A 14,170-nucleotide genomic window follows, 5' to 3' on the forward strand; every position below is an offset into this window, starting at 1 on the left:
CTATCAAATTTAATGTGTTAATTTTAACAGCAAAAAATGTATCAAAAAATTAATTCGTACTTAAAAAATGCATTTTATTTTACTGAAAGGAAATTATACATTTCATTCACAATAAATTTTTGACACAATTATTCAGGTAAAAGTTCAAGCAATAGTTATATAAGTTACTGCTTTATGCTTGTTATGCCTTAAATTCGTGGATAACAGTTTTAACTCTAATTCTTTTATAATTAGCAATAAAATATAATTTTTTACATTATTCTTAAATTGATAACTGGCAATATAAAATAACAGGAAGTGTGAAATCATAAATGATACATTTATTAAATAAAATCTTATCAAGATATAATTATCTCCTACATTTTCAATTAAATTACAGCAAAAAAAAAATAAAAAATAATACAATAAAAAAAGTAGCATAATTAACATCATAGAAAGTTATAATGAAATAGTTACTTATGACTACATATTTGGCAAATTGCCATGAACTTCCGGTGTAAGATAAAGACACACGCGGATCTATCGAGAAAAGAACGCGAATAATTATAAAAATATCTAGAAAGGAAAGACTTATTTATTAATTTTACATTGCCTCCTTTTTAAAAATGTCCAATAACGGTGCTTCGGACTCTTGGGAAAGTCAAGCTGATGTTAATGGTGAACAAGGTGCAAAAGATGATGTGTCTACAAAATTTTCCACGTTGAATGTAAATGCCGTGGAATTCGTGCCTTCTTTTTGTAAGCCTTCCCAAGATAATGACAATAGCGATACACCTAATTCGCCACAAAAATCTGAAAGTAGATCTACAAATTCCGCTGAGAGTCCTGTCTTAAACGGTAAGTCACGTCTTGTCAATGTAACTTACTTTACTTACTATTATATCTATTATTCTCTTGAATATAACTTAGAACACTCTTTATTTTTAATTTAAATACAAATCAGCTTTAAAAAACCATTATAATCTGCTTAGCGGTAACTAAGCGTATTTGCGGTCTTATTTTTTTTTCTGAATCCAGTTCTAACGGGTTACGTCGGGACACGCGGCATGACTTTACTAATTCTGGGTTAACTTTCTCTTTAAATAGTTACTATCACTGTGAAAAAGTATTGAATCGATTATTATTTTGGATTTTAATTTGTGATGGATCATTCTTTCACTAATAAAGGTATTTTTCCGACAATATGCAACGTTTCGCTTAAATGTGAATACATACGTTTTGTGTATAGTTTTTGTGTTAAAATTTATCATTAAAATTATTAAAACAATATCCATTACACAAAAATATTAAGTGCTGTGCATATTGTAGAATTTTTTCTCCCTTATTTTCAATAAACATATTGGTGTTGAAGGATGTGGTGATGGAGCTGAAAGTGGTGACGGTAGAGCGGCATCCGCATCACCCCGGGTTGAGGAACCACCTCCCGTACCGCCAGCCGTTGCTCCTGCGGACGCTCCTGCCGACGATCCTGCAGACGACCAAGCCGGTACTCAAGCCCTTGCTGCTGCTGACATCGCGCCTCTGCCCGTCCCGCCTGACGTATCTCCTACGGCCGACAGCTGGGAAGCTGAAGCTGATGATCCACTACTCACCCCTGAAGATAACAATGATGAAGAAGAATTAGAGCAACAGGTCAGAAGCTAACTTTAATAGTTTTTATATTTGGTATTTAAGTGATTACACCATTTGATGGTAATTGCTCTTGGCTAATGACTGCCAATAAAATGCCTCTAACCTTAAAATAAATGTAGGCATCAAAATCATTCACCCAAATCAAATATAGACATTTTAATTTGGAGAATGCTAGTTTAAAAAAAAACATAACTATTTACATTCTATATAACAAGATTTTAATAAATAATGAAATATCTCATTTATTACAGGATTATAAAATTATTAATCATGTATATACATATTATTTAATTTGTAATCTATTAGAATTAATAGATATGGTTTTTCTACTTTTACTGAGCTAATTGTCGGTGTTATTGTATATAATTTGGGTAAACAAAAATGTATTTAAATTACAATTTAGGAGGATGAAGAAACTGCAAAGAAAATTCCAAAAAAGAAACCTGTTCGAGTTGAGGATACACGTAGCAAGAAGGAACATGTCAATGTAGTATTTATTGGACATGTAGGTCAGTATATATTTTTCAGAATATTTTCATAAATTTGTTAAAATTGCTTTTCTAAAATATAATAAATACATTTATAATTTAAAGATGCTGGAAAATCCACCATTGGTGGACAAATAATGTCATTAACGGGCATGGTGGATAAAAGAACATTGGACAAATATGAAAGAGAAGCAAGAGAGAAATCAAGAGAGTCATGGTATTTATCCTGGGCTCTTGACACTAATCAAGAAGGTATTCTATTTTATTATATTTAGTAGTAAAGTAGCCTACTGCAAAAAATTGTCATTGCATATCATTACAGTTTTATCACTTTTAATGTTAATGATTGATCCTATTTACAATAATCCCAATGTTTTATGCTTTAAATTGATCAACCCATCTTTTATAAACAACATAGGTGATTGAGATTGGTAAAGGAACTTTTTATCTTTTTATTTACACTATCTTTTTAATAACACTTTATATGTTGCTTCTTTTGTTGTCTCCATACTATGACAACATTGCATCTTGAAAACCACTATTAAAAATAATACCCCACTTTGTCTAAAATAATATCTTATAATAATGATGCTAAAACAGCATTTTGGGATATTACAGCCAAAACTTAGCCAGCTAGCTAGACAATCTGATTTGTAAAAAATTTATTAATTACCTAAACTTTTCTGTGACATATAATATTTTAGATAAGTATTTCTATTAATTACTGATAAAGTATTTAGATGATTAATAATGAAATACAGATTAAATATATCTCTAACTCACTACTCTGTATTTAGTGTCAACTAATCCACATGAGAATCCTAAACTAAGAACTATTTTAGAAAACCTTATTTATATTTTGTTGCCCTTTACCAATATGTAAATAAACAAGATAACTGGTAATAACTACCTGATTTATGCATATAGAAAGAAGTATTTAAATACTGTTGTATTAACCTTAGTTTTATTTTTGTAGAACGAGACAAAGGAAAGACTGTAGAAGTTGGTAGAGCATATTTTGAGACTGAAAAAAAGCATTTTACAATTCTCGATGCGCCTGGACACAAGAGTTTTGTGCCCAATATGATTGGAGGTGCGGCGCAGGCTGACCTTGCTGTGCTGGTATGAATTTTTAATATTTTGTTGTTAATTTGACCTCAGGACATAGTTTTTTAAACATTCCTTGGTGTTATCACCCATGCAACAGATGGGTCACAAATTAAATAAAACAATATATTCTGTGCCTTTTAGTTTTTCAATCATAGGTCAAACAAATATATCTTTATTTTATACTGTGAATTTTTTTTAACAATAACATTATTATTACCTGCTCCTATTATCATTTCAACAATAACACTTAATAAAACTCTAAAAAAGTAGTTAGATTACTAGTATAAAATTTTTATAATGTACTATCAATCATCTGATGTTTGCAAATGTATTATCAACCATAAATGTCGTCTTCAAAACTCCTAATTAATAACTGACAAGGCCATATCAACATGCCTACAACATCATAATATAAATTCATAACATAATAATTATTAAAATGACTTTTCAAAAAAATTTGAATTTGTGGTAATTTGTTTATTAATATTTTTCAGGTAATATCTGCGAGAAAAGGTGAATTTGAAACCGGATTTGATAGAGGGGGACAGACACGAGAGCATGCTATGTTGGCAAAGACTGCTGGTGTTAAACATTTAGTCGCTCTTGTTAATAAAATGGATGATCCAACTGTTAACTGGGATGAGAAAAGGTAATATTAAACCACTTTAAAAAAATATAAACAAATCCAAATTTGTCAATAAAACAATTCATTTGCTAAGTTAATGGCACTCAAGGAGTCTTAACTTGACAAGTGAATTAGCATTGTTTGAAATAATTTAAATTATTTTGTAAGAAATGGTTTTGTTAAACATCCTTAAAACAACAACATTTTCATTAGAAGAAGTAGGCTAGGTTTTGCAGCATGTTTTCTCGCACTTCAGAATGAACTCACCAACCAATTAGCATGTCTATATATCATTTTTATTTTTCTAATACCTATAGCACACCAACATTAATATAAATGAGTTATACCTGCAAGCATAATTGTACAGACCTTCAGTACTTATTCACATTTATTTTCAATGACCTTGAGTTTATAAAAGCTTACATTTTGTAGTGTCACATGCATGCTAATTTTTGACACATGAAAAAACATTTTGAGTGGAAATTTTATGAAAAAAAAATTAGTAAAACCTACAGCGTTAAATTTTTTTCAGATACAATGAATGTCGAGACAAAATCCTGCCATATCTTAAAAAACTCGGTTTCAATCCAGCTAAGGATTTGTCATTCCTACCCGTGTCTGGCCAAACAGGTCAAGGATTATTGGAGAAGGTGAGCTCTAAACATTGCTATTATTGATATTTTGATTTTAAGAAACAAAATCATTTTTGCTAATTTAGTAATTGTATATGAATGTATGTTAATTATAATTGTTTTAAAGGTATCGGAAGAAATCTGTACATGGTACCAGGGACCATCATTTATCCAGCTTATCGATGATTTACCATCTCTTAATCGCAAGATGGATGGGCCATTTATTATGCCTGTTGTTGACAAATACAAGGATATGGGTACTGTGCTCATGGGCAAAGTTGAAGCTGGAACCACTCGCAAAGGCAGTACCTTATTCCTTATGCCTAACAGGGTATGTTTATTAAGTAACAATATTATAGTTTACAATCAAAGATAAAATTAATGGTGGATTATGTCATTACAACATATTGATTTTTTAAACCTTAGGTTCAAGTAACAGTTGATCAATTATGGTCTGATGACATTGAAGTAACTTCTATTGGTCCCGGTGAAAATGTAAAAGTGAAACTCAAAGGTATTGAAGAAGAGGATGTTTCTCCTGGCTTTGTCCTTTGTGATATTGCAGAACCCATCACTACTGGAAAAGTAAGTTGATTCTTCTACAACATATTTATTGTGTTAATTTCAATGGCACAATACTTACAATTGTGAGTTTAATCACTACAAACGTTGCTTTTTAATGAAATTAAATTAACTTAACTTTAAAAAAAAAAATCACTAACTACAACAAAATTTATCATCTATAGTCTATTCCAATCGAAGAAAGAATAGCAATAAACAAACTTATGTTATTAATGTATACCATGCTTTTAATCCAGCTATTATGTACAGTACTAAAAGTCCTTGATTAATATATCTTTATTTAAAATACAACATTGCAATTAATCACTTATATCTACTTTATTACTTCCTAAGTTTCTATACAATCTATGTCAACATTTAAAAAGTAATTTTTTCCTCAAAGTATCAACCAATGATATTGAATTAATGGCAAACATTGTTTATTTTCCTTTTGTCCTCTTGTGGTTAAAATAGGCTATAGATTTGAAATTTTTGAAGTAGTAATAAGTTTAATTATATTTTTCACTTGGAAAGTTATTGTAAAGAATGATAAATTGAATCATTGCAATCAGGTTACGGAATGATTTCCTACAGCCAAATTGTACCCTTTTACTGGTAGAATTGTAGTTTGTTGGGTGAGTAAGCCTTTACAAGAAATATTACACCTTATATCATTATCTAAAACAAGAGTGTAGTAACTTAAATTTTATTTATACTTGAAATGTAATAAGACATGACCATAACCTTTCATAAGCTCTAAGGATATTTTTGTATATAACTGTTTTACATTTTAATAATTTTTTGTAACATTTGTTTAAATAATTTTTTTTATTATTAAAGGTTTTTGATGCCCAAGTAGTCATTTTGGAGCACAAGTCTATAATTTGTGCAGGATACTCTGCTGTTATGCACATACATTGTGCAGCTGAAGAAGTAACTGTTAAGGTAAATATGAGTATGTTCTAAATGCGTTTACGCTAAGATACACAGTTATAAAAAGTGTAATACATCTCAAGACGCGCGATGTGAAACATGTGTTAAACATTGTGCGTCTTGACTATGATTTTGTTATTGAATATAAAGTGAAAAAACAATCATACTCCTTTAATAAAATAATTAAATGAGTTATTTACATTATTGTAATACTATATAGTAGCAACGAATTATATTATATATTATTATCATATCTGATAACACATTTACAATGATGTCATATTATTTTCTTACAGGCACTTATCTGCTTGGTAGATAAGAAGACTGGAGAAAAGTCTAAGACACGACCGCGATTCGTGAAGCAGGACCAAGTGGCTATCATGAGGATAGATTGCGCGGGAATCATTTGCTTAGAACCATTTAAGAAATTCGCTCAAATGGGCAGATTCACATTAAGAGATGAAAGTAAGTCGGTCATTTTATTCTTAGAAAAGTGATGAAACATCGAATTTTTATATTCATAAAACATAGCAGTCAATTAATTGGCTGCTATTCATTCTTTGCTGGTATCAGTATAAAGAAATTGACAGAAATTTGACCAGAACCGGATAGTAGCTCCAGAAATGCTTTTCTTTGCGAGTTTCTTTCTGGCTCCACACCGAAAAGTGTTGGTTGGTTTGATCAATACGCTTGACAAAAAAGTCAAGCCAAGGGTTAAGATGGAAGCCTAGCCTACTTCGCCAAAACCAAAGATTTTTTTTATTTAAATTTAATTGTTCTATTTTGTTTCAGATAAAACTATCGCAATCGGTAAAGTCCTAAAAGTGATTGAGTAAATACGGCACTACGATTCGTAATTTAGTTAGGATAGGCCTTTCTAAAACCTGTATCATCAGAGAATGCATGTATTATGTAATTCTGACTTGAGGGATCTATGTGAGAGCTAGAGTGTATTGCTTTATCATCGGTGTTTTGAATTATAGAAAAGCTAGTCCTTGCGGAACATTATTTACTGTTTCACAGCCACTGCCATTGAGCAAAAAAAAGAAAAAACATTTGTACGGCATAACAATCGCAATAATGATGTTTAATGCTCTTTATTTTAATTTGAAATGTTAATGAAACACATGGGAACTTTCGCTAGCAACGTTGAATGGATTTCACTTAACATTTTGTGAGTCTAGGACCTAGGTAGTGCCTAAACAATTTTTTTAGTTCAGAGCTCAAAATTGTTCTTATATAAATATATATACAATAAATATTGTGATTGGTTACAGTTAATTTTGTGTAAACTTTGTAATTAGTTATGTTTCAATTAACGGAGAAACAATATTTAATATTATTTATGTTTAATTTTATGTGTATTTTTAATTTAAATTCTATAAAATATGTATGTTTTAATACGACTGATGATTATTTTAAAACAAGGCCCTACAAGTTGAGCGTTGCTATCGCTAAGACAAAATTTAGTACCATTTTTATTTAATTTGGTTTATATTAATTTTATAAACTAGTGATGAACGACGTCATATAATTCAATTAATTTGTTCAATATTTTGGCGAACAGTTTCACAATGTCAGTGTTTGTTTTGGATAACATTTTTTGATTTAGTTCATTATTAAATATACTATAATAAAATTCAAATCTAATCAATAAATAGACATTTAAATGATAGTTTCATCGATTGGCAACCATGCATCACTAGTATTTATGTATTCTATGTGCTCATATTTCATGCCCCAACCACATTCAAAAGGCTATTATCATCCTGAAATGTTATTTATCAATATTTTAAATTGCTTTGATAGTAAATCCGAGCCATTATTTTGATTTCAAATATGGGTTAAACACCATCATAGTAAATAATATCTTGTCGATTTTAATTCAAAAACGATACATAAAATTATTTATATATATATAACATCACAATGACATGACTTAGGATAATTAACTGCATTAACATATATATATATGTTGTACTTCTGTTTGATGAGCACAAGCTAGACCTGAAGACCTTTTTCTATATTTCACAGTCATCCATTTTATTTTAAAAAATGTAAAGATTAAAAAAAAATTGATTTATGAAATAAAATAAGCACCAAGAAGTATTTTAAATACCTGATTGTTCATATGGTGGATGAAGCTCTCATGTAATCGTCGGGATGATCATGGAACAGTGTATGTACTCTGAATAAACCAAGTATTATGAAATAATATATTTTGTCGTTCAACAAACTTGCATGAGCTGCGCTCAACTAAAACATTGTATGATCATCCCGACTGCCATCTCTGATACTTATATTTTCACATATTATGAATTATTAGTAATGAATATGTTACTGATACCTATTGTAAAGCTAGATTATGTTTATTTTAAATAATTTGCTATACTTTATAAATATTAATATAGCTGTTTTATTTCAGCATATAACTGATGAAACACAGATCAAAACACGTAATATTATATATTAATGACGCTAATTATATTACTTGCAATATTTTTATAAATTTATAGTGATAGATTAAAATTTTATTGCTCTGATCAATGACCAATATACGGGCCAAGGTCTAAAGAGGTGTTTCTATTGCGAAAAAACTTCTTTTTATTTCTTTTGTTTAGTTCTAACCACCACTTTAGTTTGAATCACGATTAGCACTCAAAAATGCGATATTATGCCAGACATCGAGCACTGGCTGTATAAACCTAGTTATATTGTAATGTCTATTTCAAGTTTTTTGTGAGAACATGAGGTACTTAGTAAAGCGTTATAGTTCATATGTTGAAAATAAATAATCGACTCATCCAGCGTAACGTTGTGTATAAGGTGGAGTATAAAATTATCTGCTTATTAATATAATCAGTTTTTTTTTTTACAATTGAGGCGAAATATATGTTACTATTAATATTTTGTGTATATCAGTGGACAGACCGTGAGACGAACGTAGTCCTCTATTCATGTTCACCTCCCACGCTATAGATTTTTTGTCGACGATGCTTTTAGTGAGGGTGAGTAGGACGCGAGGTCGGTTCGCGTGTCGTAGTGCCTTTGTTCCCGCGAGGGGGCCGCGTCCGTCTTACGTGCCTCTTAAGCCGAACGACAGCTTATCGGTTGTCTGCAAGTATATTATTTTGTTTAAAATAAAATAAAATTTTATTATAACTTTCGGTTTTTGGTTCTTACACACGAGATTACACTATTTTATTTTAACTGTACAACAGAAACAAAGTTGATTCGCTATATGAGAACATAGACTACATATATAAAAACTGTACATCGTAAATTTCTTCTTTTTTTTTTTTGCAACTTAATTTCAATTATATGGGGTCAAGTGTACTATTAGCGGAATGTATTTATTGACAAGATTGAGAAATCGTGTCACTAAATATATTTATTAAAACAATATTCACGACAAGATAACTATTTTTTATTTGACTCTTAACAAAATTTCAACAAGTAAGTTATTTGGTTTGGTTATTAAATATTATTAAATCTAGGGTCAATTTTTTTGCACTCGTAACGAACGCTACATAGAACGGCCCGAGCTGAGCACCTCTTCGAAAAATGATAGCATGAACGATGAAACTCGACCACACATTTGACATGGATACCTGAGCTTTTGATGGCGGCAACCTTCTAGTCTCTTAACTAAGACCTAACTATTAGTTAATTTGGTAATTGGGTTATTTATATGTAAAATTCGTTCTCCTGTCGGTTATATTGAAAGTTAATTTAATTTATATGCGTGGATAATATTATAAAATAGGAAAATAAAAGTATTTGTATATTGGAGTTAGGAATTCTGCCGGTTCTTAACATAAGGTACAGGTCTGTTATATATTATTAAAATTATATGACTCGCATTTTTTTAATAAATTATTGCCTGTTAAAAAGGAACACTAAAAAAATATAGACATTTTGGGTAATAATACACTTAATTAAATATACATGCATAGGAAAAACATACCAAAGCGCTAACCACGAGACTTTATATATTTGTAACATCTTATTACACGACAATTCAAAATATTAGTTGACTACATTGTATCTGGTGAGTGGTTGTTGGTTAGGTAAGTAGCCAGAGTGGTCTGCAAATATTTCCAGGAATACTATTATAGTAACAGTCTTATATTAGGTAAAATGCGGTAGGTGTAGCTACTTTGTTAATGTACATTTATATATCGCTTGATTTCATACAACAATACTTCGTACCTTAACTTTTGGCGTATCTTGCCAATACGGCAATCATTGAATAGATTGTGATTTACAGTTCCACGTATGGAACGTCGTGTTTATGAAAGTCTCGCCTGAGTTTTTAGTTATATTACAATGATAACACCATGTCCGTCTTAATTCAAGTTACAGGGATGCATGTTAAAAAATATCGCTCCACACGCATTAGGGGTAGCCCCTCTGACGATGTGCGAGTTTTAAACCATCAAAATAAAAAAGGTCTCTTAAAAATCTTTATGGGGTTAGAGCACAGATTTTGCTTCGACTAATATGCTTAAGATAGGACTGGATGTTAACAATGACTAAACCAATTAATGTTCTACTTGTAACTTACTGTACGCGCGCCAATTCCGATCTATTTTCGCCGAAAAATATTTATCTATTTAGTTTGTTTTGGCGATATTATAGTCTAAGAATCATTCAACTCAAATGTACACATTGATAGAATCTATTGAAGACAAAATGCTTTTCATGCTCTGTATATACCTATACGAGATACGGTTAGATAAGTTCAGAGGTTTTCCACATAAGATCAGGGAAATAATTTAAAAAAAGCTTCGCATAACGATGAACAAACAGACATATTGACAACCAAGTACATTATTTCATGTGGAGATGATTCAATACTTACTCTAGCCAGCAGAGTTCTGAGGTCAAAATGTATAGGCGACTTTTAGGAAGCGCTCATCTCTGGACCTAAAGTGCACATGTTGTCAACGACAGTAATTTATTCCGTGAGTTTTGTACAACGGCAAAAATTGCAACTGGAATTGAAGATACAAAAGGCACCACGTTTCTGTATTTTGAGTAGTATGTGAAAAATGCTTGCTTGTTTTTTAACCACTTCCATCAGATTTTGCACTGGTTTTGTCGTAATCGAACGTTCAAGCAAGGGCGGTTACATAATAAGGTTGAAATAAAATGATTTTAGTAAGAAAAATGTTTTGTATTTATTGCATTAGCATAGTTAATACATAGATTGTATATGAGTCAACTGCATTCGTCCTCTCGTTGAACTCATCATTGGTCACCAATATTTACAATAGCGCAGTCTTGCATTCACATCCATTACGAAAATATAACAAAATTAACAGCAATATTCAGACTTTTGTGTTTGATGATTTTTTTTATCAGCAATGCCATTAATTAATTGATAGCTAATATGTAATAAATGATAAAATGTTATTACATAATAATAGAAATGGAATTTTGCAGAAAAATATATTGGAAATTTTGTTAATATTCTATTTACACAAATAATTTAACTTGAATGATTAGAAAAAATAAACATTTCTTTTTTAATATTATGCTACGCATGAGGCATGTTAAGTGGTATTCAATTAGGCTGTTAAGCATTAAAGAGGAATATCATCCTTATTCCTAATATTTAATTATTCTGCTTTTAAAAATCTAAGCAATTGAGGCTACAGAATGAAATATTTACAAATTTTGGCTAATTCCATTTCTGGAATGTCAATTATTTATAAGATTAAAATTTAAATGGGCTTATTAGTTTTACAATACTTATTATAATATTTACTACTAATATTTACATTTCACTCATCAGCAAAATATGTAACTTCTCCATCAATCATTTAATGTTTAATTCCTAGGTAGGACATGACCATCACTATGCAATCATTATCAGATTATCAGTCTCAATGTTTAAGTACCTATAGTAGCTTTAATTTGGCAAACATAGGAGGTTAATCCTGAATTTTGGTGTTATTCTTAGTTACATTTTGATTCATTTGATCATTTTCAAATTCCACAAAGTCATCAAACAAACTTGGCCATGCTTCCGTGTCATCATAACTGCTTAGATCATCACCAACATACTCACAAAAGTTGAGAAACATGTACCATGTATCCTTGGGTATCCCTCTGATGTGAGGATTTTTCTCAAGATAACTAAGCCATCTATCTAATATAGGAGGTTCATCATTTGTGAAGACTAGGCGCCATAACAGCACAGCTATATCTGCTGGTAGTATTCTTTGGCCAGATGTAACATCCAAGCCAAACTTAAAAGTAAATCGGTACAAATCTTTGAACTGTTCAGAATCTCTTTTTAATTCATGAATTATCTCATTTAACTTTTGTTGTATGCTCTTTATTGAATCTGATTTCATACTTTTTAACCCTTGAACAAATTCAGTTTTTGTAAATCTACACATTTGACTAGCATTTAATTTCCATGCAAGTATTAACACCTTAAAATCATCTGGATTTAACTGCAGATCATTACATAAATTTTCAATACCCTCTGCAAGAATAGCATCTTCTAAAGAATCTTTGTATTGGTCAAATAATTGATTAATTTTCGATTCAGAAATCCGAGATTCACTAGAACCAATTGAAGACATGCTCCGAGGTATCGAAGGTAATTTCTGATAAAAAGATTTAGGTGTTTTATCATTATTTACATGCATTTTGTGAACTGTATCAGTAGAGCAATATTCATTTAGAGAATTTAAAGCATTTGCATTTGTTATATGGCTGCTATTTCTGTAACAGTTTATACTGTTGTCATTGTTATGCAGTAATGGTTCCTCTTGAGGATAATCTGATATCATGACAGTAGGAACTTGATTACTAGTGACAATTTCTGTCATCTCTGTAAAATAAAATAAAACTGGATAAAAATTATTGAGCTGTTAAAAATATTTTTATATGAATATATGGTTATCATAATATAATTGTAGTGTAGTATAGTTAAACATCATTAGAACTTACCATCTTTCTGTCTTTGGGATGTTTCCACATCAGCATTTGCTTGATTATTGAAGCAACTAAGACAATGGCCCATTTGATAAGATATAATACAAAGGTTTCCAAAACATAAATTGTTGGTCTAATACACCAGCAGCCTTACTCAATATTTCAACTGTTGTTCTATGCAACATAATGACCAAAAATCAGCGTTCTATTAAATTGTAATTTTTTCATTAGAACCTAGAAGAATATTAAACATATTTTAAAGATTTTTTGAATACTTTTATAAAACACAAACTACGGAAGCTGTAAATTTGTTAACAACAACATTTACGAACCATCCTCTCCTTCCGTAAAGAAACAAGGGGTCAGGTGTAAATCATAAATTTCCGCATCAGAAAATCCTTTATAGACATAGTAAGTACCTGAAAATAAATCGTACACTTAATAAATAACAAATTTGTTTGAAAAATAAAACAAAAACCATTTAGCTTAAAGTGGTTCTCTAATCTTTTATTACCTACAAGAATAGAATAAAAAACCAAAACAGACTATGAAAGATAGATAGACTGTCATTATGACAAATAGATAGCCCATTTTACAATAGAATCTGCGTTCATATTATTTAAAAAAAATAGACCGATCGCTTTAATTTTGTATATACAATTGTTCCAAAATATTAATTATAAAAAAAAATAAAGAAATAAGAAAATTTTTGGATTAAGACCTTAACCCAGCAGCATTTACAGGTTGTTGTTGTTAAAAAATAGAATTTATATTTTTGTTGTCTTCATTTCATTTAGTCGTCTCACGCATGATAATAAGCGAGCCTCATAAGTGAAGAGAGAGATCAATAAAAGGTTATAAAGTATGAGGAAATATTAAAATAGCTTTCCATTTTTTTATAAATAAATCATTAAATTTATTAATTACGAAATTCGACGTTGGCTTTCTTGCATTCTATTCTATACAAAAAATATTTTTTCTATAATAATATGTACACTGAACAAAAGTGAGTTTGAGAAAGACAAATAAAGATTATTTTATGAAATCTTTTTCATCAGTATGTATCTAATTTTGAAGAAACTTGTAGCTTTTCGACATCTATTACAGTATTTTTAATAATTTGGTTTATAAGTCCCAATCAATTCAGAAAATCAGCGTTCTACTATACCTCGATTTCTCACATACATAATGTTCATATTATGCCAAAGTTTTGTGGTTCCCACTTCTGTCGTGTA

The 14,170-nt window shown here is 30.1% G+C and overlaps 2 protein-coding genes across 5 annotated transcripts; one reads left to right on the forward strand and one right to left on the reverse strand.

Annotated features, from left to right (window-relative positions):
- Positions 1–476: 476 nt before the first annotated feature.
- On the forward strand, positions 477–9,144 carry LOC124529787 (eukaryotic peptide chain release factor GTP-binding subunit ERF3A). 2 transcript variants are annotated; one of them, XM_047103696.1, is made up of 12 exons: positions 477–837; positions 1,352–1,632; positions 2,036–2,141; positions 2,226–2,372; positions 3,097–3,242; positions 3,725–3,879; positions 4,388–4,505; positions 4,615–4,818; positions 4,914–5,072; positions 5,889–5,993; positions 6,278–6,446; positions 6,774–9,144. In XM_047103696.1, exons 1-12 carry the CDS (start codon positions 606–608, stop codon positions 6,815–6,817), a joined length of 1,866 nt encoding a protein of 621 aa, XP_046959652.1. In that variant the 5' UTR covers positions 477–605; the 3' UTR covers positions 6,818–9,144. The 2 variants fall into 2 exon arrangements, with proteins under 2 accessions (XP_046959652.1, XP_046959653.1); XM_047103697.1 differs by lacking the exon at positions 477–837 and adding an exon at positions 1,046–1,167.
- Positions 9,145–10,542: 1,398 nt separating this feature from the next.
- On the reverse strand, positions 10,543–13,511 carry LOC124529788 (DCN1-like protein 3). Of its 3 annotated transcripts, none has more exons than XM_047103698.1 (4): positions 13,450–13,511; positions 13,268–13,354; positions 12,951–13,169; positions 10,543–12,831 (listed from the first exon to the last, which is right to left on the reverse strand). In XM_047103698.1, the coding sequence occupies exons 3-4, from the start codon at positions 13,021–13,023 to the stop codon at positions 11,921–11,923; spliced, it is 984 nt and encodes a 327-aa protein (XP_046959654.1). In that variant the 5' UTR covers positions 13,024–13,169; positions 13,268–13,354; positions 13,450–13,511; the 3' UTR covers positions 10,543–11,920. The 3 variants fall into 3 exon arrangements, with proteins under 3 accessions (XP_046959654.1, XP_046959656.1, XP_046959655.1); XM_047103700.1 differs by having other exon boundaries at positions 13,258–13,354; XM_047103699.1 differs by having other exon boundaries at positions 13,454–13,472.
- Positions 13,512–14,170: the final 659 nt, after the last annotated feature.

Source organism: Vanessa cardui, chromosome 5 (genome assembly GCF_905220365.1).
Source record: "Vanessa cardui chromosome 5, ilVanCard2.1, whole genome shotgun sequence".
In the NCBI taxonomy this organism is placed as follows: Eukaryota; Metazoa; Arthropoda; class Insecta; order Lepidoptera; family Nymphalidae; genus Vanessa; species Vanessa cardui.

What these genes read in the sequence shown, in the direction of transcription:
- LOC124529787 (XM_047103696.1), top strand. Translation starts at nt 606, where the DNA reads ATGTCCAATAACGGTGCTTCGGACTCTTGGGAAAGTCAAGCTGATGTT. An exon ending in TGAGAGTCCTGTCTTAAACG is followed by an intron (nt 838 to 1,351) that starts GTAAGTCACGTC and finishes TTGGTGTTGAAG; the next exon opens with GATGTGGTGATGGAGCTGAA. An exon ending in GTTAACTGGGATGAGAAAAG is followed by an intron (nt 3,880 to 4,387) that starts GTAATATTAAAC and finishes AATTTTTTTCAG; the next exon opens with ATACAATGAATGTCGAGACA.
- LOC124529788 (XM_047103698.1), bottom strand. Translation starts at nt 13,023, where the DNA reads ATGGGCCATTGTCTTAGTTGCTTCAATAATCAAGCAAATGCTGATGTG. An exon ending in ATCCCAAAGACAGAAAGATG is followed by an intron (nt 12,832 to 12,950) that starts GTAAGTTCTAAT and finishes TTTATTTTACAG; the next exon opens with AGATGACAGAAATTGTCACT.